Raw genomic sequence first — 25112 nt, 5'->3', positions numbered from 1 at the left:
TGTTAGCCTTGACAAAACTTGTAACTGTTGAATAATACAAAAATACCACATACAATAGATGCCCTATACCCGGTTCATACGCAGGTAACAATAGATATCAATTCTTAGAACTAATCAACCACAAACCGTCATTAATGGGTCATCGATTAGCAGCGAGGGTTGACTATAAATACAACGGTCGGTCGCTCGGCAGCGTCACTACCTTACTGCTCGTCAGCCAGTGAAGACGTGTGTCGAAGTGTTTCATTGTGCCAATACCGCCGAAGTAAAAGTTTACAGTCTCGCGTACTATATTAGTACAACAAGACTGTGTGTGTGGTGAATATTGTTCGATTGCAAAAAATCTGTAACAACAATGGCTCCCCAAATAGAATTATCAACTTGGACCCCTACATCGATTTCATTTGCCGAGAGGCAAGAGAACCGGATAAAAAGACTGCGGTCACTGCGCTCTGCTAGAAAGCAAGCGAGGATAAACAACTATCAAGAAACAGTTGCTGAGGAGGCTAGGAGTAATCTGCCGCCGAACTCGACGCTCGACGACCAAGCAAAGTCTCAAGAGACAGAGAAAGCAGGAGAAGAACACAGCGGAGTGCAACAATTGAACATATTATCAGCAGTAGATGCTGAACGAGTTGAATGTAAAAAAAGGAAGAATCCTGATGAAGGATTCTCTACATACGAACAAGTTACCGTGAGGCAATACAACGGACTGGTTGAAAATATGCCGGCGGCTGATGTGGAACAAAATGAGACAAAAAAACAGAAGTATGACGATGCTTTCGATGGTGTACCTAATGTGCATGAGGACCGAGAGGAAGCTATCGATATGATGGTCAATGACCTGTCGGAAGAGCAGATTGTTAAAAGAGCTCGCTACTCTACAAGGTGTGGGGATAATGATGATGCAGATATCGACTCCATCAATGACAAGAAACAGGAAACTGGAGAATGGAATCTGAACAGATTCTACGGAGAGAATACAGCCAGTACTAAGCAGAACCTGGTTCTGCCATTTTGCTGTTGGTGTAAGCTGCAACAATATGCACAGTACCTGTCGCAAATATAGGTGGTAGAGTTATAGTAGTTTAGATGGAAATTGTATCATTTATGTAGGTGTAAAAGATTCTTATTGTATGTAAAAACAAGTTGATTTACATTATGTTTGTACGTGTTTTAAGAGATACTGTAACCTTCAGATTGTGAAAAGTTTACTTTAAATTTATTTTTGTTTTTGAGAGAAAATTGATTGTTTGTAAATGTAAAACTGATTTGAATTGTATAATTATTATCGTGTATCGTAATTGTATTATCTTCATGTGTATATAAAATATATTAATAAACATTGTATAAAATGTATGAACATATTTTATTCCTAATCCTTACATATCAGTAAGAATAATTGCTCGCAAGCATGACTAAACGCATCTCGTGAATGAGTCATACATGGACTTTTTATTCTAAGATTATCATAAGTATTATACTACTGACGACGATAAAAAAAACCTTGTGAGGAAACTTGAACTTATAATTTCTTTAATTATTATGTTATCGGCTTACTCACGTATTTGTTTGACGAGGAACTCGACTAGTTTCAAGCTCAAGTTTCAAATACATACGTGAGTAAGCCGATAACATAATAATTAATTTAGTATGGTCTCATGATAGTTACAATAAAATTATAATTTCTTATTGTAAGTTTGCAATCACGTGGTGATTTATGCTCTTTCCCTTCTCCATGTGAGAATCGTTTCTTTAACAGCGGGACAGGGTTAGTTACAGGCTGATGATGTTTGATTCAATTCATTATACCCGGTAGTCTGAAATGTTCGTCGGCTAAGCCATACATGGCGTTACTAGTATCAAATTCTTATGATTTTTAGTTAATCCTATCCTTCACATGACACGTGTCTAAATTAATAGTGTGTTGTTTTATTTAACGGTTACACCAAATGATGTTCTAACAAGACAAAAAATAACGGCTCGAGCTCCAAATCGATGCAAAACTGCCTGAAATGGCAAAAGAACCAAATTAATGGTCCATTTAGTTTAAAATAGTCGTAAAACTTTTATCTGTTTCGATATAACGGCCTCGCGTCTCGACTACTACGTCTGCTACGAATGTGTTGTAGGCTACGATGCTACGACTCGTAGCACCGCACACTTGATTCTTATAAAGTAGTTTAGAAAACTTGTTATTTGCAAAAACGTATCGTAAATACAATTTTACTACAAGTTTTAAGTAAAGACAACTAATTAAATATTATATTTTAGTCAACAATAGGTACCTAAAAAACTATTTTCGAAATGTATGCCAGTTCCCACGCTCCTAAAGGTGGTCTGGAATTCCTGGAAGACATCGATGTGGGGAAATAGATAAGTGATAAGGCCACGCATTGTTCTTGTTCTGTTGAAAATATATTTGTCTTTGTTATTTACTTAATTTTAAACCATTTGGTTTAAATAAGTACCTGTCTTTTTGTGTATTGTGATGTTTATCAGAGATAAAAAGAAAGACCATGTTGACAATATTATTATTCGGAGAATGACAAATATTGTAACCTGATGGTTCACATTTTAATACCATTAGGGATCTTAAAAATGGACCAGTCGAGCTAGTGGTGTAACTGCACCATTTGAGACCCGTCGCAAAATCTGCTGGTTCCCTCCCTTCCCAATATTATAAAAAAGAGTGAAGTTCAGATAAGAACCTTTAAACAAAGGGACCGTGGTATTATTGTTCAAAGAGGAGAGGTAAAGGGTGCGCATTAATTGAATCTATACTAATATTATAAAGCTAAAGAGTTTGTTTGTTTGTTTGTTTGTTTGAACGCGCTAATCTCAGGAACTACTGGTTCGATTTGAAAAATTCTTTTTGTGTTGATTAGACCATTTATCGAGGAAGGCTTTAGGCTATAAAACATCACGCTATAACCAATAGGAGCCAAGCAGAGCGGGTGAAACCGCGCGTAGATAGTAAATTATAATGACCAAATCATAATTGTAATTTAATTCATACTAATCATAATTATTGGTCAATGACCTTTGTCACTGTTAATTAAGTTATGTAATACCTACCTACTTAATGGGGTCGTTGACAGAATATGGCAATTAAAATATATTTATAAAAAATAGTACGTCAGTTAGGTACCTAATGAAAAACAATAACCTATGTACCTAAAGGATTACAATACCTACTTACATAAAAAAAGTGTTGGAGGTCGCTTTCTATAAAATGTAATAAACCGTCAAGATATTTCAAATGTTTCAATTCAATATAATATCGTCAACGTATTTAATTCACTAACAAATGAAAAAGTAGGTACGTACGTGTCTAATGTTTTAAATTAAAATATCCCAGATGGACATATATGGGAAACAAACCCATTACATAGAGGTATATACCAATACAGTTAAAAAAAAATTAAATACAATTATTTTCAATGGAACAAGAACAATGGGTGGCCTTATCACCTAGATTGTGTCTTCCAGGAAAGGCAACCTTAGGATGGAGCGTGGTACCTAGCATACTTACCTATTGTTGACTACAAATGGACTTTTACATGAAATTCCTTTACTACTCAAAACTTGTAGTAAAAATATATTGACGGTACGTTTTAGCAAACGAAAAGGCTTTTGATCTTTTATAAGAATTAAGTTAAACAGTAATTATTCCTACATCGCGTCTACGGTACCTACTACGAGTCGTAGCACCGTAGCCTACGACGCATCGTAGCGTTCGTAGCAAACTTATAGCTGAGATGCAAGGGTGCAAACCAAAACTTATAGGGTTTTAAAACTATTTTAAACTAAATCGGAATAGGTTCAAAATTGTTAGCCTTGACAAAAAATATATTGGTGTAACTATTAAATAAAACAAAAATACCACATACAATAGATGTCCTAAGACTATCACTCAATTCGCACGCAGGTAACAATAGAAGTAGATATCAATTCTTCGAACTAATCAACCACAAACCGTTCATTAATGGGTCATCGATTAGCAGCGAGGGTTGACTATAAATACAACGGTTGGTCGCTCGGCAGCGTCACTACCTTACTGCTCGTCAGCCAGTGAAGACGTGTGTCGGAGTGCTACATTGTGCCAATACCGCCGAAGTAAAAGTTTAAAGACCCGCGTACTATATTAGTACAACAAGACTGCGAGTGTGGTGAATATTGTTCGATTGCGAAAATTCTGTAACAACAATGGCTCCCCAAATAGAATTATCAACTTGGGCCCCTACATCGATTTCATTTGCCGAGAGGCAAGAGAACCGGATAAAAAGACTGCGGTCACTGCGCTCTGCTAGAAAGCAAGCGAGGATAAACAACTATCAAGAAACAGTTGCTGAGGAGGCGAGGAGTAATCTGCCGCCGAACTCGGCGCTCGACAAACAAGCAAATTCTCAAGAGACAGAGAAAGCAGAAAAAGAACACAGCGGAGTGCAACAATTGAACATATTATCAGTAGCAGAAGCTGAACGAGTAGAATTTAAAAAGAGGAAGAATCCTGATGAAGGATTCTCCACATACGAACAAGCTACCGTGAGTCAATACAACGGACTGGTTGAAAATATGCCGACAGCTGATACGGAACAAAATGAGTCAAAGAAACAGAAGTATGACGATGCTGTCGATGGTGTATCTAATGTGCATGAGGACCGAGAGGAAGCTATCGACAAGATGGTCAATGACCTGTCGGAAGAGCAGATTGTTAAAAGAGCTCGCTACTCTACAAGGAGTGGGTATAATGATGATGCAGATATCGACTCCATCAATGACAAGAAACCAGAGACTGGAGATTGGAATCTGAACAGATTCTACGGAGAGAATACAGCCAGTACTAAGCAGAACCTGGTTCTGCCATTTTGCTGTTGGTGTAAGCTGCAACAATATGCACAGTACCTGTCGCAAATATAGGTGGTAGAGTTATAGTAGTTTAGATTTGGAAATTGTGTCACATATGTGTGTCTTCTAAAGATTCCTATTGTATGTAAAAAGAAGTTGATTTAAATTATGTTTGTAATTGTTTTAAGACATACTGTAACAAGATTGTGAAAAGTTTACTTTAAATTACATTAATGCTTTGGACCTCACTAGGTAGATAGTATTTAACTATTGTTTAGAACTTAAAAACTCAATTTGTAGCAGAATTGTTCCAAAGTTCAAGCAACAGAATTATAGTTTGTTTTTGAGAGTAAATTATTTATAAATGTAAAAATTATTTGAATTGTATAATTATTATCATGTATCCTAATTGTATTATATTCATGTGTATAAAAAGGTATTAATAAATGTCGTATAAAATGTATGAATATATTTTATTCCTAGTCCTTCCATATCAGTAAGAATACTTGCTCGCACGCATGACTAAACGCATCTCGTGAATGAGTGTCTGAAACCTTTTTTTTAGACGTTTTCCGAGTCATACATGGACTTCTATTTCTAAGATTATAATAAGTATTATACCACTGACGACAATAAAGAAAAACATCGTTAGGAAACTTGGACTTATAATTTCTTATAATAAGTTTGAAATCGCCGTTTGACCTTGACAAAACGTGGTGATTTTTGCTTTTTCCTTCTCCATGTGAGAGGCTTTTCTTTAGAAAATTCTCTGAATTCTCTGAATAATTTATCTCCATAAATGATTCAATGCATCATACCAGGTGGGCTGAAAAGTTCGTAGGCTAACCCATACATGGCTTTTCTCTAGTATCAAATTCTTATGATTGTTAGTTAAACCTATCCTTCAAAAGACGCGTGTATAAATTACATGTGTGTGAATAGGGTAAGAGTATCAGGGCATCTATGTATTGAACATGGTCGTTTCGGTTTTATTTAACGGTTACACCAAATGAAGTTTTGGCAAAACTAAAAATTTAGGCTCGAGTTCCAGATCGAGCCAAAACTGCCCGAAATTGCAAAAGAACCAAATCGCCCATTTCGATTTAGTTTAAAATAGGCGTAAAACTTTTATCTGTTTCGGTATAACGGCCTCGCGTCTCGACTACTACGTCTCCTACGAATGTGATGTAGGCTACGATGCTACGACGCGTAGCACCGCACACTTGATTCTTATAAAGAAGACCAGAAAACTTGTTATTTGCAAAAACGTTTCGTAAATATCATTTTATTACAAGTTTTAAGTAAAGACAACTAATTAAATATTATATTTTAGTCAACAATAGGTACCTAAAAAACCATTTTCGAAATGTATGCCAGTTCCCACGCTCCTAAAGGTGGTCTGGAATTCCGAAGACATCGATGTGGGTAAATAGATAAGTGATAAGGTCACGCATTGTTCTTGTTCTGTTGAAAATATGTTTGTCTTTGTTATTTTCAATAAGTAATTTTAGGTGCAGGTATTTATACACACAAAGGCAAAAAGAAAGATCATGTTGACAATATTATTGTTCGGAGAATGACAAATATTGTAACTTGATGTTTCACATTTTAATACCACAAGGGATCTTAAAAAGAGACCAGTCAAGCCAATTTTGTAAATGCAAAGACCCATGGCAAATTTATCTGGTTTCCCTACCTTCCCAATATTATAAAAAAGAGTGAAGATGAGAACTTTTAAACAACCCCTTGTTTGGGGAACTCAACCGTGGTATTATTGCTCGAAGAATAGAGGCAAATGGTGCACATTAATTGAATTAATTATAATGACTTGACTTTATAATGATCAAAATTATTGGTCAATGACCTTGGTCACTGTTAATTTAGTTAATACCTACCTACTTAATGGGGTCGTTGACAGAATATGGCAATTAAAATCTATTTAATCCATCAGGTAGGTACCTAATGAAATCAATAAGATAGGTATATATTTTATCTAAGTTTTGTAACCTTTTAGATACAGGTTACGAAACTTAGATAAAATATATTTAAGTTTAGGAGGTCGCTTTCTATAAAATGTAATAAATCGTGTCCCGATTTTATATTGATTTGAAATATCACAAGATATTTGAAAGAAAAAGATTTCGTCGTCGGTATTTAATTCAGTAAAAAATAAAAATCTGTTTTGTACATGTCCTTTTTGATGGTATACATGACATGATAAAAAAATACAATTATTTTCAATGGAATAAGAACAATGGGTGGCCTTATCGCTTATCTAGTTACCCCACATTGATCTCTTCCACGAATTCCAGATAACCTTAGGATGGAGCGTGGAAAATAGCACTCTTACCTATTGTTGACTACAAAATATGTACTTTTACATGAAATTCCTTTACTACTCAAGACTTGTAGTAAAAATATATTGACAGTACGTTTTTGCAAACGAAAAGGCTTCTGATCTTTTATAAGAATCAAGTTTTACAGTAATTCCAACATCGCGTCTGTACGGTACTACGAGTCGTAGCACCGTAGCCTACGACGCATCGTAGCGTTCGTAGCAGACTTGTAGCTGAGGCGCGAGGGTGCAAACCAAAACTTATAGGGTTTTAAAACTATTTTAAACTAAACCGGAATGGGATCAACATTTTTAGTCTTGATAAAACATATATTAGTGTTACTATTGAATAAAACAAAAATACCACATACAATAGATATACCCTTTCACTCGGTTCACACGCAGGTAACAATAGAAGTAGATATCAATTCTTAGAACTAATCAACTATAAACAGTTCATTAATGGGTCATCGATTAGCAGCGAGGGTTGACTATAAATACAACGGTCGGTCGCTCGGCAGCGTCACTACCTTACTGCTCGTCAGCCAGTGAAGACGTGTGTCGAAGTGTTTCATTGTGCCAATACCGCCGAAGTAAAAGTTTACAGTCTCGCGTACTATATTAGTACAACAAGACTGTGTGTGTGGAATATTATTCGATAGCAAAAATTCTGTTACAACAATGGCTCCCCAAATAGAATTATCAACTTGGACCCCTACATCGATTTCATTTGCCGAGAGGCAAGAGAACCGGATAAAAAGACTGCGATCACTGCGTTCTGCTGGAAAGCAAGCGAGGATAAACAACTATAAAGAAACCGTTGCTGAGGAGGCTAGGAGTAATCTGCCGCCGAACTCGACGCTCGACGACCAAGCAAAGTCTCAAGAGATAGAGAAAGCAGGAGAAGAACACAGCGGAGTGCAACAATTGACCATATTATCAGCAGTAGATGCTGAACGAGTTGAACGTAAAAAGAGGAAGAATCCTGATGAAGGATTCTCCACATACGAACAAGCTACCGCGAGTCAATACAACGGACTGGTTGAAAATATGCCGGCGGCTGATTTGGAACTAAATGAGAAAAAGAAGCAGAAGTACGACGATGCCGTCGATGGTGTATCTAATGTGCATGAGGACAGAGAGGAAGCTATCGACAAAATGGTCAATGACCTGTCGGAAGAGCAGATTGTTAAAAGAGCTCGCTACTCTACAAGGAGTGGGTATAATGATGATGCAGATATCGACTCCATCAATGACAAGGAACAGGAGTCTGGTGATTGGAATCTGAACAGATTTTACGGAGAGAATACAGCCAGTACTAAGCAGAACCTGGTTCTGCCATTCTGCTGTTGGTGTAAGCTGCAACAATATGCACAGTACCTGTCGCAAATATAGGTGGTAGAGTTATAGTAGTTTATATGAAAACTGTATCACATATGTGAGTCTTCTAAAGACTCTTATTGTATGTAAAAACAAGTTGATTTACATTATGTTTGTAAGTGTTTTAAGAGATACTGTAACACCTTCAGATTGTGAAAAGTTTACTTTAAATTAGATTAATGCTTTGGAGCTCACTAGGTAGATAGTGTGTTACTATTGTTTAGAACTTAAAAACTCAATTTGTAGCAGAGTTGTTTCAATGTTCAAGCAACAAGATTAATATTTGTTTTTAATAGACAAAAATTATTGTTTATAAATGTAAAAATTATTTGAATTGTATAATTATTATCATGTATCCTAATTGTAAAAATATATTAATAAACATTGTATAAAATGTATGAACATATTTTATTCCTAATCCTTACATATCAGTAAGAAGACTTGCTCAATAGCATGATTAAACGCTTCTCGTGAATGAGTATACGGTTCTAAAACCGGCAAGTACCAATGCGACTTTTTCCGAGTCAGACATGTCCTTTCTAAGATTATAATATGTATTATACCACTGATGACGATAAAGAAAAACATCGCGAGGAATCTTGGGCTTATAATTTCTTATTGTAAGTTTGAAATCGCCATTTCACCTTCACAAAACGTAGTGAGAGAATTGTTTCTTTAACAGCGGAACAGGGTTACTTAGTTACAGGCTGATGATAAATGATTCAATGCATCATACCAGGTGGGCTGAAAAGTTCGTAGGCTAACCCATACATGGCGTCAATAGTTTCAAATTCTTATGATTGTTAGTTAATCCTATCCTTCAAAAGACGCGTGTTTAAATTACATGTGTGAGAATAGGGTAAGAGTCTAAACGCATCTATGCACTAAACGTAGTCTTTTGTTTTATTTAACGGTTACACCAAATGAAGTTCTAGCAAGACAAAATTTACGGCTCGAGCTCCAGATCGAGCCAAAACTGCCCGAAATTGCAAAAGAACCAAATGGCCCATTCCGATTTAGTTTAAAATAGTCGTAAAACTTGTATCTGTTTCGATATATAACGGCCTCGCGTCTCGACTACTACGTCTGCTACGATGCTACGACTCGTAGCACCGCACACTTGATTCTTATTAAGTAGTTTAGCAAACTTGTTATTTGCAAAAACGTATCGTAAATATCATTTTACTACAAGTTTTAAGTAAAGGCATCTAATGAAAATTATATTTTAGTCAACAATAGGTATTAAAAAAACTATTTACGAATTATATGCCAGTTCCCACGTTCCTAAAGGTGATGTGTAGTTTCTGGAAGACATCGATGTTGGGAAATAGATAAGAGATAAGGCCACCCATTGTTCTTGTTCTGTTGAAAATATATGTCTTTGTTATTTACTTAATTTTAAATATAAAATGGTTTAAATAGGTACTTATACACACAAAGGCAAAAAGAAAGACCATGTTGACAATATTATTGTTCGGAGAATGACAAATATTGAAACTTGATGTTTCACATTTTAATACCATAAGGGATCTTAAAAAGAGACCAGTCGAGCCAGTGGTGTAACTGCACGATTTGAAGCCCGCGGCAAATTCAGTTTATTTCCCTCCCTTCCCTTCCCTTCCCTTCCCTTCCCATTATTGTAAAAAAGAGTGAAGTTCAGATGAGAACCTTTAAACAAGGGGATCGTTGCATTATTGCTCCAAGAGGAGAGGTAAAGTGTGCGCATTCATTGAATTAATTATAATGCCCCAGTCATCTAATATATAAAATTCTCGTATCACAGTTTTCGTTACATACATACTCCTCCCAAACGGCTTGACTGATTTTGATGAAATTTTTTGTGCTTATCCGGTATCTATGAGAATCGGCCAACACCTATTTTTCATCCCCATTTTTTCCGAGGACGAAGTCGCGGGCATAAACTTTTTATTATATATTAATTTAATTGATTTTAATCATAATTACTGGTCAATGATTTTCGTCACTGTTAATATAGTTAATACTTACCTACTAAAAGCGGTCGTTATCAGAATATAACAATTAAAAATCTATTTAGTAAGTCAGGAAGGTACCTAATGAAAGACAATAAGACACCTATTTTAATTTAGCTGTACCTAAAGGGTTACAATACTTATATTAAAAAAAATTAAGTTTAGGAGGTTGCTTTCTATAAAATGTAATAAATCGTGACGTCAAAAGATGATTTCAATGTATTAAATTAATATATCGTCGATATTAGTATTTATTCAGTAAGAAATGTAGGTACGAAACAGACCAGGGGGCCTACTTTAATTCAACGAACGAACGAAAAAACTTCGCAGATTGCATACTACAATTCTATACTTATTGCGAACTTTCGTGAACAAAAATGAACGAATGAAATGTAGATAAATAAATAGGTTTTGATAAAATAAAACGTTATTTCAAGTAATTCTATTAGTAAATCAACAAAACTTACGGCCGAAGATTACACGAAACTTTGGATTCGTGATTACATAGTGGTACACCATTACAATTTGAAAAAATTAAATATAATTATTTTCAATGGAACAAGAACAATGGGTGGCCTTATCGCTTATCTATTTACCGATTGTCGGAGCGTGGTACCTAGCATATACTTACCTATTGTTGACTAAAAAATGTTTAAACTCAAAACTTGTAGTAAAATTATATTGACGGTACGTTTTGGCAAACGACAAGTTTTCTGCTAAATGTCTCTTTTAAAAAAAAATCGTTTTGCAATAATTCATACATCGCGTCTACGGTACTACGAGTTGTAGCACCGTAGCCTACGACGCATCGTAGCGTTCGTAGCAGACTTGTAGCTGAGACGTGAGGGTGCAAACCAAAACTTGTAAAGTTTTAAAACTATTATAAACTAAATCGGAATAGGATAAAAATTGTTAACCTTGACAAAAAATATATTGGTGTAACTATTAAATAAAACAAAAATACCACATACAATAGATGCCCTAAGGCTCTCACTCGCTTCACACGCAGGTAACAATAGAAGTAGATATCAATTCTTAGAACTAATCAACCACAAACAGGTCATTAATGGGTCATCGATTAGCAGCGAGGGTTGACTATAAATACAACGGTCGGTCGCTCGGCAGCGTCACTACCTTACTGCTCGTCAGCCAGTGAAGACGTGTGTCGAAGTGTTTCATTGTGCCAATACCGTCGAAGTAAAAGTTTACAGTCTCGCATACTATATTAGTACAACAAGACTGTGTGTGTGGTGAATATTGTTCGATTGCGAAAATTCTGTAACAATAATGGCTCCCCAAATAGAATTATCAACTTGGACCCCTACATCGATTTCATTTGCCGAGAGGCAAAAGAACCGGATAAAAAGACTGCGGTCATTGCGGTCTGCTAGAAAGCAAGCAAGGATAAACAACTATCAAGAAACCGTTGCTGAGGAGGCTAGGAGTAGTCTGCCGCCGGACTCGACGCTCGACGACCTAGCAAAGTCTCAAGAGACAGAGAAAGCAGGAGAAGAACACAGCGGAGTGCAACAATTGAACATATTATCAGCAGCAGATGCTGAACGAATTGAACGTAAAAAGAGGAAGAATCCTGATGAAGGATTCTCCACATACGAACAAGCTACCGAGAGTCAATACAACGGACTGGTTGAAAATATGCCGACAGCTGATTTGGAACAACATGACACAAAGAAACAGAAGTATGACGATGCTTCCGATGGTGTATCTAATGTGCATGAGGACCGAGAGGAAGCTATCGATAAGATGGTCAATGACCTGTCGGAAGAGCAGATTGTTAAAAGAGCTCGCTACTCTACAAGGTGTGGGGATAATGATGATGTAGATATCGACTCCATCAATGACCAGAAAATGGAGACTGGTGAATGGAATCTGAACAGATTTTACGGAGAGAATACAGCTAGCACTAAGCAAAACTTGGTTCTGCCATTCTGCTGTTGGTGTAAGCTGCAACAATATGCACAGTACCTGTCGCAAATATAGGTGGTAGAGTTATAGTAGTTTAGATGGAAATTGTATCACATAATTATGTAGGTGTATTCTAAAATATTCGTATTGTACGTAAAACAAATTGATTTACAATATGTTTGTAAGTGTTTTAAGACATACTGTAACACTTTAATATTGTGAAAAGTTTACTTTAAATTTATTTTTGTTTTTGAGATAACATTTATTGTTTATTTTATAAATGTAAAACTGATTTGAATTGTATAATTATTATCGTGTATCGTAATTGTATTATCTTCATGTGTATAAAAATATTATATTAATAAATGTCGTATAAAATGTACGAATATTTTTTATTCCTAATCCTTACGCATCAGTAAGAATACTTGCACAAAACCATGATTAAACGCTTCTCGTGACTGAGTGTGCTGGTCTTTAACCCGGCAAATACCGATGCGGACCGCATTTGCTTAACTGTGGGACAACGATAGTTACAGGCTGACGATGAACATTTTTTGTTTTATTTAACGGTTACACTAAATGATGCTCTAGCAAGACAAAACTTACGGTTCGAGCTCTAGGACGACCCAAAACTGCCCGAAATTGCAAAAGAACCGAATGACCCATTTCGATTTAGTTTAAAATAGTCGTAAAACTTTTATCTTTTACAATATAACAGCCTCGCGTCTCGACTACTACGTCTGCTACGAATGTGTTGTAGGCTACGATGCTACGACTCGTAGCACCGCACACTTGATTCTTATAAAGAAGGCCAGAATACCTGTCATTTGCAAAAATGTATCGTAAATATAATTTTACTACAAGTTTTAAGTAAAGGCATCTAATGTAAGATTATATTTTAGTCAACAATAGGTACCCAAAAACTATTTTCGAAATGTATGCAAATTCCCACGCTCCTAAAGGTGGTCTTGAATTCCTGGAAGACATCGATGTGGGGAAATAGATAAGTGATAAGGCCACGCATTGTTCTTGTTCTGTTGAAAATATATTTGTCTTTGTAATTTACTTCATTTTGAATATAAAATGGTTTAAATAGGTACTTATACACACAAAGATAAAAAGAAAGACCATGTTGACCATATTATTGTTCGCAAAATGACAAATATTGTAACTTGATGTTTCTGTCTCATAATATTAATTTAATTGATTTCAATCATAATTACTGGTCAATGACCTTGGTCACTGTTAATTAAGTTAATCTACCTACTTACTGAGGTCGTTGACAGAATATAGCAATTAAAATCTATTTAGTACGTGAGTTAGATACCTAATGAAACACTTATTTTAATTTTGCTGTACCTAAAAGGTTACGAAACATAGATACAATATATTTAAGTTTAGGAGGTCGGTAAATAAATCGTGACGTCACAAGATATTTCAAATCAATATATCGTCGCCAGTATTCAGTAAAAAATAAAAATCTGTTTTGTACATGTCTTCTTTGATGGTACATGTCGAATGTTTTGAATTAAAATATACCGAATAGACATATAAAATTTTGGAAACAAATCCATTAAGTATATAGAGGTATACCATTATAGTTCGAAATAAAAACTATTATTTTCAATGGAATAAGAACAATGGCCTTATCGCTTATCTAGTCATCTAGATTGTCTGATGTCTTCCAGGAAAGACAACCTTAGGATGGAGCGTGGTACTTAGCATACCTATTGTTGACTAATAATGTACTTTTACATTAGATGTTTAAACTTAAAACTTATAGTAAAATTATATTGACGGTACGTTTTGGCAAACGACAAGTTTTCTGCTAAATGTCTCTTTTAAAAAAAAATCATCATCATCAGCCTATAGCAGTCCACTGCTGGACATAGGCCTCCCCAATTGTTCGCCACTTTGCTCTATCACTAGCGACTCGCATCCAGCTCCTGCCAGCCATCCTGCGCAGATCGTCACTCCACCTCGCCTGGGGGCGTCCTACACTACGTTTACCGAGACGCGGTCTCCACTCCAGGACTCGCTTACCCCAACGGTTGTCGGTCCTGCGGCTAATATGGCCGGCCCACTGCCACTTCAGCTTGCTGATCCGGTGGGCTATGTCGATCACCTTGGTTCTCTGCCGAATCACTTCGTTTCGAATGCGATTTCGGAGAGAGACACCGAGCATAGCCCTTTCCATAGCCCGCTGAGCGACTTTGAGTTTGTGGACCAGTCTAGCCGTAAGTATCCACGTTTCGGCACCGTATGTCATTACGGGTAGGACGCACTGGTTAAAGACTTTCGTCTTTAGGCACTGTGGGATTGACGATAAGAAGAAAATAAAATCGTTTTACAATAATTCATACATCGCGTCTACGGTACTACGAGTCGTAGCACCGTAGCCTACGACGCATCGTAGCGTTCGTAGCAGACTTGTAGCTGAGACACGAGGGTGCAAACCAAAACTTATAAAGTTTTAAAACTATTATAAACTAAATCGGAATAGGTTAAAATTGTTAGCCTTGACAAAAAATATATTGGTGTAACTGTCGAATTACACAAAAATACCACATACAATAGATGCACTAAGGCTCTCACTCGATTCACACGCAGGTAACAATAGAAGTAGTTATCAATTCTTAGAACTAATCAACCACAAACCGTTCATTAATGGGTCACCGATTAGCTGCGAGGGTTGACTATAAATACAACGGTCGGTCGCTCGGCAGCGTCACTACCTTACTGCTCGTCAGCCAGTGAAGTCGTGTGTCGAAGTGTTTCATTGTGCCAATACCGCCGAAGTAAAAGTTTACATTCTCGCGTACTATATTAGTACAACAAGACTGTGTGTGTGGAATATTATTCGATAGCAAAAATTCTGTAACAACAATGGCTCCCCAAATAGAATTATCAACTTGGACCCCTACATCGATTTCATTTGCCGAGAGGCAAAAGCCTGAAAATCTGCCGCCGAACTCGACGCTCGACGACCAAGCAAAGTCTCAAGAGACAGAGAAAGCAGGAGAAGACCACGACGGAGTGAAACTAAAGAACATATTATCAGCAGCAGATGCTGAACGAGTTGAACGTAAAAAGAGGAAGAATCCTGATGAAGGATTCTCCACATACGAACAAGCTACCGTGAGTCAAAACAACGGACTGGTTGAAAATATGCCGCCAGCTGATACGGAACAAAATGAGTCAAAGAAACAGAAGTATGACGATGCTGTCGATGGTGTATCTAATGTGCATGAGGACCGAGAGGAAGCAATCGACAAGATGGTCAATGACCTGTCGGAAGAGCAGATTGTTAAAAGAGCTCGCTACTCTACAAGGTGTGGGTATAATGATGATGCAGATGTCGACTCCATCAATGACAATCTGGAGACTGGTGATTGGAATCTGAACAGATTTTACGGAGAGAATACAGCCAGCACTAAGCAGAACCTGGTTCTGCCATTTTGCTGTTGGTGTAAGCTGCAACAATATGCACAGTACCTGTCGCAAATATAGGTGGTAGAGTTATAGTAGTTTAGATAAAAATTGTATCACATATGTAGATGTATTCTAAAATATTCGTATTGTACGTAAAACAAGTTGATTTACATTATGTTTGTAAGTGTTTTAAGAGATACTGTAACATCTTAACATTGTGAAAAGATTACTTTAAATTAGATTAATGCTTGAAGGTCACTAGGTAGATAGTATGTTACTATTGTTTAGAACTTAAGAACTCAATTGATTGATAATTGATTGTTTATAAAAGTAAAAGTTATTTAAATTGTATAATTATTATCATGTATCGTAATTGTATTATCTTTATGTGTATTAACAATACATTAATAAACATCATATAAAATGTATGAATATATTTTATTCCTAATCCTTACATACCAGTAAGAAGACTTGCTCAAAAGCATGATTAAACGCTTCTCGTGAATGAGTATACGGGTCTGAAACCGGCAAGTACCAATGCGATTTTTTCCGAGACAGACTAGTCCTTTCTAAGATTATAATAAATATTATACCACTGACGACGATAAAGAAAAACATCGTGAGGAATCTTGGACTTATAATTTCTTATTGTAAGTTTGAAATCGCCATTTCCAATCGACAAACCGTGGTGATTTATCTTCTTTCCCTTCTCCATGTGAGAATCATTTCTTTAACGGCGGGAGAGGGATAGTTACAGGCTGTTGATAAATGATTCAATGCGTTATACCCGGTGGGCTGAAAAGTTCTTAGGCTAACCCATACATGGCGTTACTAGTACCAAATTCTAATGATTTTTAGTTAATCCTATCCTTCAAAATATGAGTGTATAAATTATATGTGTATGGACAGGGTAAAAGTCTAAGTTAATGGATTTAACGTGGTCGTTTTGTTTTATCATTATGTAGGTAACGGTTACACCAAATGATATTTTTAGTCGATTTAAAACTGCCCGAAATTGCAAAAGAATCAAATGGCCCATTCCGATTTACGAATGACGGCCTCGCGTCTCGACTACTACGTCTGCTACGAATGTGTACTAGTACACACTGTACTAGGCTACGATGCTACGACTCGTAGCACCGCACACTTGATTCTTATAAAGAAGGCCAGAAAACTTGTTATTTGCAAAAATGTATCGTAAATATAATTTTACTACAAGTTTTGAGTAAAGGCATCTAATGTAACATTATATTTTAGTCAACAATAGGTATTAAAAAAAAATATTTTTCGAAATGTATACCAGTTCCCACGCTCCTAAAGGTGGTCTAGAATTCCTGGAAGACATCGATGTGGGTAAATAGATAAGAGATAAGGCCACGCATTGTTCTTGTTCTGTTGAAAATATATGTCTTTGTTATTAACTTAATTTTAAAACAAAATGGTTTAAATAGGTACATAAGTACCTGTACAGTCTTCAACTGTACATGATGTGCGCGTTTGCTGATGCAGCAAATGCGCCGGGTCACGTACCTTTATTTCACAACTATATTACTGTTTATTGAAAATAACTTTAGTGCAATTTTAGCAACGACAGAGTAAGGAGTCGCCAACTACAAACTTTATATTATATTTACGTAATAAACTAACTTCAGTGATTTCTTCTCTTTGCACTCAACCAACTTCTCTGCAACCATCAACCATTCTACAATCAGCGTAACTAAGCAAAGTGTACCTAACCGTACATTTTATGGTCCTTCGAGCCGGATGTGTCTCTTAATACGGTAGCGAATCGGTGCAGCTGGCCTCTCAGAAGCGAGAATCCCCAGTTGTATTGAGAAGGCGCATATACTGTAGAGAGAGCACTAGAGCACAGAAACTGTGGACACGCTACACAGTCAACTTGTAACTGCTTGGGGCAACTGAAAACAACTCAGTGTTCTTCGTAGTTCAACAACTACCGGACAGTAAACTACGTGCTGAAACCGGTCAACAATCAACAACTTCTTCAACTACTTAGCACCAGAAGCGTGAAGATGGACAAACTGGAGCTCCAGTCAACATGCTTCGACAACATCAAGACCTTGTGTGTCAACTATCGCAAGGATTCCTCAACTAGGAAAACGGTGGATTACCTGAACAAACGCTTATCTTCGCTAGAAAACCAATGGAAGGATTTCGATAGCAGACATGCTATGTTGGTGCTAGAACTAGAAGATAAGAAAATCAACTACTTCACCGACGATGTCTACAACAGAACGAAAGAAATGTATATAGCAACTAAGGCGGACATAACTAACAGGTTAGTGGAATTGCAGGAACAAAAACAAAACGTTCAGTTTGACTTAACAGGCACTTCTGATGACCTAACTGTGGAGGAAGTAGATGACAAACTACAACTTTTACTGAACAGACAAGAATGTAATTTCAACGCCATACACCGTACCATAACTAAAAGTAACACGGCATCTATCTCAGAACAATGGGAATTAAATGACCATTTAAGTACTTTGAAAGCAAAGTGGGAACCCATCGATAAACTTCACTGGGAGATAGACTTTCTATTGAAAGGATCGAATGAACAATACTACAAGATGTTTGCGGACGTAGAACAGCAGTATGACGAACTCAAGACCAAATTAAATTCCAAGATTTGGTCAACAGCTCACTATCAGAAGTCAGCACCAAAGATCGAACTACCAGAATTCTCAGGTAACTATGTCCAATGGATTTCTTTCAAGGATCTGTTCTTAGAAACCATACATAAGAATCCAGTGATCAATAACGCGCAGAAAATGCAACACCTCAAAACCAAACTTCGGGGTGAAGCGGAACGCTTGGTGCAACATCTTACCATCAGCGCCGAGAACTACAACTCCTGCTGGGAAATATTGACTCAGCGTTACGATAACCGCCGCTTGCAATTTACTGCTTACATGAACACTATGTTAAACCTTCCTGTCATACAACAACCAGATGCATTCAACATGAAAAAGATGCACGATGTCATCACAGAGTGTTTGAACGGCATCTCTAACATTGGCATCGATATATCTTCCTGGGATCCGATCATTGTGCACATCATGACTCAGAAACTGGACTCAAGAACCATGAGTGACTACATAAAGGAGCTTCAAGACCACAGGGAACTGCAGAATTTGCAAGATTTTCTTTACTTCATCGAAACCCAATTTATGGCTTATGAAACAATAAAGTCCGCCAAAAAGGGAAACTCAACAGGTCCAGAAAAACCCTCAACTTATAAATTTAACAAGCAAACCCCGGTGAAGAATACTAATTATCAATTTACTAGAACAAGCAATTTTCATGCGTCGTTCGGAAAGTGCCCACATTGCAAAGGAAGCCACGTGTTGATGAATTGCGATAAATTTCTTGATTTGGAAGTACCTAAACGGAATGACACCGTTTCAAAATTGCAACTCTGCAAGAACTGTTTATACAGTCACGGCAATCAAGAATGCAAATCAACGAAAACTTGCAGAGAATGTAATTTGAGACACCATACGTTATTGCACAATTCTGAACGAAAACTAACAACTTTACCTAAGAATAACAAAGGACAACATCCATCAACATCAACTCAACCACAAACATCCAACCACTTATCAAACAGCGATACGGAGGTTTTGTTAACCACAGTTCAATTGAACATACGGGCAAGTGACGGCACTTACGTCACACTGCGAGCCCTACTTGACCAAGGATCCCAAGTTAACCTGATCACAGAGAATGCCGCACAAATATTGCGACTTCCACGCAAAAAGATCAACGTGAGCGTCACAGGCCTTGGAACTGTGTCCGGAGATTGCAGAGGACAACTTCATCTGACCTGTAAATCCATCCACTCCAATTACACTTTCGAAGCTCAAGCCCTTATTATGAAGAAATTGACAAACAACTTACCAACAACAACTTTCGAGAAAACTGTATGGCCGCATCTAGAAAACTTGAAACTAGCAGATCCGGAATACAATGTCTCACGTCAAATCGATCTCATATTAGGGGCTGAAGTCTACTCAAACATCATCTTGGATGGTGTACTGAAAGGAAGCGATCAAGCTCCTGTTGCGCAACAAACGCACATAGGATGGATTCTCTGTGGCAAGATGAAGACTTTGAACTGTCACGTTACTGTGATCAACTTGGAAGAACTAACAAAATTTTGGGAAACTGAAGACATTCCCACCAGTCAGGATACATCCACGGACGACCACTGTGAACAATTTTATAAAGAAACCGTTGAACGTGCCGAAGATGGAAAATATATTGTGAAAATGCCGCTCACTCCCGATTATAAAAGTAAATTGGGTAGTTCAAAATCGATAGCCATATCACAATATTTACAGTTAGAAAAACGCTTAAACAAAAACACTAAACTGCAAGCTATGTATAAACAATTTATCAATGAATATGCGGATCTCGGTCATATGAAACCTGCGCCAAGGGTGTCATCGGAAACATACTATTTACCTCATCACGGTGTCCTTAGAGAAAATGCATTAACAACGAAACTGAGAGTTGTCTTCAACGCTTCGCAGAAGACTTCTAGCGGCTACAGCTTGAACAACTTAATGGAAAAAGGCGCAAACTTACAAAAGGACATTCAAAGCCTTATCCTTAAGTGGCGAACATATAGATATGCTTTTACCGCCGACATTGAGAAAATGTTCCGTTGTCTCTGGCTTTCCGAGGATCAACAACACTTGCAGAGGATTATTTGGCGAAACTCACCTGCTGAAGATCTGCAAGACTATCAACTATGCACAGTGACGTATGGTACCAAGGCTGCGCCATGGCTTGCTATGCGTACGCTACAACAACTTGCTAAGGACGACGGCGACAAATATCCTGAGGCTGCTCGAGCACTTACTACATCCTGTTATATGGATGACGTCATAGCTGGGCATAACAATATCCTGGAGGCACAATATTTGCAACAAACGCTGATTCAACTACTGAAAGGAGCAGGCATGAACTTGCGAAAGTGGACAGTCAATGACCCAACATTACTTGAGAATCTGAGTGAAGAGCAATTTTCGAGCAAGCAAACTTTCGATTTCAAAAACGACGAGCCTTCCAAAACATTGGGTCTCACTTGGAATCCGAACAGTGATACTTTTCATTTTAATTGGCCAGTGACATACCACAAGCGTCAAACAAAAAGATCTTTGCTCTCCGATATCTCGAAGTTTTATGATCCTCTGGGTTGGTTGTCACCTGTAACAGTAACAGCAAAACTACTGTTCCAAAAGGTCTGGATGAGCAAACTAGCGTGGGATGATGAAGTTCCCTGTGACATTGAAGCCGAATGGATGAAACTCAAGACAGACTTATCTAGTATCCAAAACATGTCACTAAACAGATGGATACGCGGTACGCAAAATCGAGTTGAACTACTTGGCTTTTGCGATGCAAGCGAGAAAGCTTTCGCCTGTGTTATTTACAGTCGAGTGTTGAACGAACACAACCTCCCTGTAATAACATTACTAACAGCCAAGACAAGGGTTGCACCCATGTCACAAAAACTTACACTACCTCGTCTTGAACTCTGTGCTGCGCAACTATTGGCAAATCTGATGGAGAAAACCAAGGAAGCATTTGTGGAGTATGATATCTCCGTACAAGCCTGGTCAGACTCGCAAGTTGTATTGGCATGGATTCAGGGTGACGCTACAAGATGGGAAGCATATGTAGTTAATCGAGTCACAAAGATCAAGCGCATAATTCCTGCAAACGAATGGCACTATGTAAAATCGGAACAGAACCCGGCAGACTGTGCTTCAAGGGGTCTTTTGCCAACTAAACTACTCAACTTCAACTTATGGTGGCAAGGACCTGACTTTTTGACTGAACAGCAAACCTCAGAAGACAGTCTCGGCGTATACACAACCACTATGGGAAGCACCAATTGCGCCAAAACAGCTATTTCAACGCATCAAAATGAACATTTAATAACTACATTATTGAATAAATGTAGTTCATTGACACGAATAATCCGAGTCATCGCGTGGATTCAACGCTTTATTACAAACTTGCGCAACAAGACGAAATCGGACACTGCGCACCTAACAACAAGCGAAATAAACGCAGCGACTAGAAGTATAGTCTTGCATGTGCAGCGAGTGGAGTTCAAATCTGAATACAAACAAATCATGCAAAGTAAAACTGTTTCCAGGAGTAGTTCCATTTATAAATTGAATCCATATTTAGATCCTACAGGAATTATTCGTGTCGGAGGCCGTCTGAAGAACTCTGACTTACCTCCAGAGATGAAGAATCCAATTATCATACCATATAAAGGACGCTTCACTCAACTTTTGATAGCACAAGCCCACACCAGTACGTTACACGGTGGACCTCGCCTAACGTTGACGTACATCAGGCAGCGATATTGGATTGTCAGTGGAAATCGAGCTGTGAAAGCGGAACTACAAAAATGCATACGTTGCCATCGCTTTAACAAAGCCGAAAACCATCAGGTGATGGGTGACTTACCTCACCACAGAATAACACCTTGTCGGCCTTTTACTCATACGGGAGTCGACTTTACAGGCCACGTTGACATCAAGCTTAACAAAGGCAGAGGTGTCCGAACAACAAAAGGCTACATTGCCATTTTTATTTGTATGGCTACGAAAGCCGTACATATTGAACTTGTCTCGGATCTTAGCACCGAAACCTTCCTTGCTGCGTTTCAAAGATTTTGCGCGAGACGTGGTACCCCAAAGCACATGTACTCAGACTGCGGTACCAATTTTATTGGTGCTGCAAAGGTGCTTAGGCAGGAATTTGAAAACTTCAAGCAACTAGTGTTGACATCGGACGTGATGAACAAGTTCGCCGACCTGGAAGTTGAATGGCATTTCAACGCACCAGCTTGGCCCAGTGCTGGTGGGCTGAGGGAAGCTGCTGTTAAGTCCATGAAGCACCATCTGCGGCGGGTGTTGGGAGAACAAAAATTGACCTACGAAGAGTTTACAACGCTCTTGGCTAAGATAGAAGGTTGCCTGAATTCGCGGCCACTTTGTCCTCTTACTGAAGACCCGGAGGAGTTTTACAACTGCCTGACTCCAGGTCATTTCCTCACAGGTAGCCCAACGATGTCATTGCCCTTGTCAGATTACAATAACGTAAACAACATCGACCTCCGTCGTAGATGGCAACTGACAGAGCACATGTTCCATCAATACTGGAAAAATTGGTCAAACGAATATCTTACAACATTGCAATCTCGAAGCAAGTGGAACAAACCGACGACAAACATCAAACAAGGCGACATTGTACTGGTGAAGGACAACAATCTCCCGCCAGCCAAGTGGGCTTTGGGACGAGTACTAGAGACTCATCCTGGAGCTGACGGCTATGTTCGCGTCACAACTATAAAAACACAGTCTGGGATCATCAAACGTCCTGTGGTGAAACTGTCACCCCTGCCACTGACAACAGAAATTGAACCAGAAACCAAACATGGTCATCAAACTGCACCTAAAACAACTTCTGAGAACAAAGGTCGGAAGAAAGGACAGAAATGTATCCCAACGTTATTAATTACAATGATTTCGTTGTTTACATTTATGTCGGGATCATATTGCGCCATTGACGGCACGCGCCGAGCGCCGGGCGCTCACATAACAAACTTAGAACCTGAGCGGCCCGTCTATTATGATGAGATCGGCAGAATGCAGACAATGCAAGACGAGTGGATTCTCATTATGTATTACAATTTAACTAACTACTGGGAAGGAACTCGTCGCATTGAATCTTACTTTAACCATTTGAAAGATGTTTGCCAACAGACAAAGCTGTATCTTTGTGGAACAACCATAGAACAGCTAGAACATGAAATGGAGATTCTTAACTATTACAACTACATTCTGATAAACCCACATAAACACCTAAGCCAGAGGATGAAACGAGGCTTAGTCGATGGAGTAGGCTACTTGGCTAACAGTTTATTCGGAATACTGGACCAACGCTTTGCCGAAAAATACGAAAACGACATTCAGTCTCTCCAGAACAACGAAGACTACTTATTGGAATTAATAAAAAACCAGACAAGTATTGTAAAACTTGAGAATGGCGTTTTGAAGAAAAGCGAAGAGAATATACAGCGCCAGTTCAAGTTGATTGACAGCTTTGTGAATCAAACAAACCTGAACTTACCCTCGATTGAGTCTGAGATACAAGTACTCTCGGCTACTTCATATATAAACTCTGCTGCATTCACAACATATCTCCTTATCAACAACTTAAGAACTTTTCAAGAAATGTTGTTCAACACTTTAACCAACATCTACCAAGGTCATCTGGATGTGCATTTGATTACTCCAGTTCACCTCATCGAGCATCTTAATGATATATCCGGAAGTCTTCCCAAAACTGTTTCATTGCCAGTTGAGAATTATAAGGACAAAATTAAGGATTTTTACAAACTAATAAACGTGAAAGTTCAAGTGACAGACACATATTTTATCTTTGAAGCTCACATACCACTCGTCTCCAATGCTGACTTCACAATATACAAAGCCATACCTATGAAGCCTTACCTATGAAGACAGCGAATACAACTACTTATGTCCGGATATCGTCAGACTACATTGCTGTGAATCTCAAAACGAATACCTTTATCTCTTTAACAGAAGACGATTTGAAGCAATATTTGCAACAAAATGCAAACAGCTATTTGTGTAAAAAAAAATGTGCCGTCCTACAATCTGCATAGTACCTACGCACCATGTGAAGCCAAATTGCTGTCGCAGCACAACATTGCGCCGTGTGACATCGAACGCGCGAAGTGTAAGGACGAGTGGATCCAGTTACACACATCGAACAGCTGGTTGGCAACTTGCTGCGATGTATGTGCATTACGTACGCTTTGCGATAGTGACGTCACATCGTACACAATAACAACTACAAGTATAGTCGCAATCACTGAAGACTGTGTGCTGCAGTCCAAGGATTTGACTATTTATGCTCACCGTCAATACAGCAGCCATATGAAGATGGATTATGAGCTACCTATCCCAACTCTACACACTTCGATAAACAAGGTTGTCAACTTAACCTACCGATATGTTGGACCACTCCAAGATACTTCAACAAGCACAGATGTGAAGAGAATCGCTGACAAGATTGACACTTTGAAAGAACAGGAGAATCAAAAACCAACAACAATTTCC

The 25112-nt window shown here is 38.0% G+C and overlaps 6 protein-coding genes across 6 annotated transcripts; all 6 read left to right on the top strand.

Moving 5' to 3' along the window:
• The first annotated feature begins 147 nt into the window (after nt 1-147).
• On the top strand, nt 148-1138 carry LOC118271729 (pre-mRNA-splicing factor Syf2-like). Its single transcript, XM_035587900.2, has one exon. The coding sequence runs from the start codon at nt 356-358 to the stop codon at nt 1067-1069; it is 714 nt and encodes a 237-aa protein (XP_035443793.2). The 5' UTR covers nt 148-355; the 3' UTR covers nt 1070-1138.
• A 3039-nt stretch (nt 1139-4177) lies between these two features.
• Nucleotides 4178-4989, top strand: LOC118271730 (pre-mRNA-splicing factor Syf2-like). The gene has a single exon (XM_050693839.1). The coding sequence runs from the start codon at nt 4210-4212 to the stop codon at nt 4921-4923; it is 714 nt and encodes a 237-aa protein (XP_050549796.1). The 5' UTR covers nt 4178-4209; the 3' UTR covers nt 4924-4989.
• A 2673-nt stretch (nt 4990-7662) lies between these two features.
• LOC118272221 (pre-mRNA-splicing factor Syf2-like) lies at nt 7663-8699 on the top strand. The gene has a single exon (XM_035588581.2). It carries the CDS (start codon nt 7868-7870, stop codon nt 8579-8581), a length of 714 nt encoding a protein of 237 aa, XP_035444474.2. The 5' UTR covers nt 7663-7867; the 3' UTR covers nt 8582-8699.
• A 2781-nt stretch (nt 8700-11480) lies between these two features.
• Nucleotides 11481-12558, top strand: LOC118272220 (pre-mRNA-splicing factor Syf2-like). Its single transcript, XM_035588580.2, has one exon. It carries the CDS (start codon nt 11845-11847, stop codon nt 12556-12558), a length of 714 nt encoding a protein of 237 aa, XP_035444473.2. The 5' UTR covers nt 11481-11844.
• Nucleotides 12559-15202: 2644 nt separating this feature from the next.
• LOC118272219 (pre-mRNA-splicing factor Syf2-like) lies at nt 15203-16110 on the top strand. Its single transcript, XM_035588579.2, has one exon. The coding sequence runs from the start codon at nt 15370-15372 to the stop codon at nt 15991-15993; it is 624 nt and encodes a 207-aa protein (XP_035444472.2). The 5' UTR covers nt 15203-15369; the 3' UTR covers nt 15994-16110.
• A 1097-nt stretch (nt 16111-17207) lies between these two features.
• LOC118274352 (uncharacterized) lies at nt 17208-24485 on the top strand. The gene is made up of 2 exons (XM_050693817.1): nt 17208-17264; nt 17862-24485. The coding sequence occupies exons 1-2, from the start codon at nt 17208-17210 to the stop codon at nt 24483-24485; spliced, it is 6681 nt and encodes a 2226-aa protein (XP_050549774.1).
• Nucleotides 24486-25112: the final 627 nt, after the last annotated feature.

The sequence above is a fragment of the Spodoptera frugiperda genome, chromosome 5 (genome assembly GCF_023101765.2).
Source record: "Spodoptera frugiperda isolate SF20-4 chromosome 5, AGI-APGP_CSIRO_Sfru_2.0, whole genome shotgun sequence".
Classification (NCBI taxonomy): domain Eukaryota; kingdom Metazoa; phylum Arthropoda; class Insecta; order Lepidoptera; family Noctuidae; genus Spodoptera; species Spodoptera frugiperda.
This window is presented reverse-complemented; position numbering and strand designations above follow the sequence as displayed.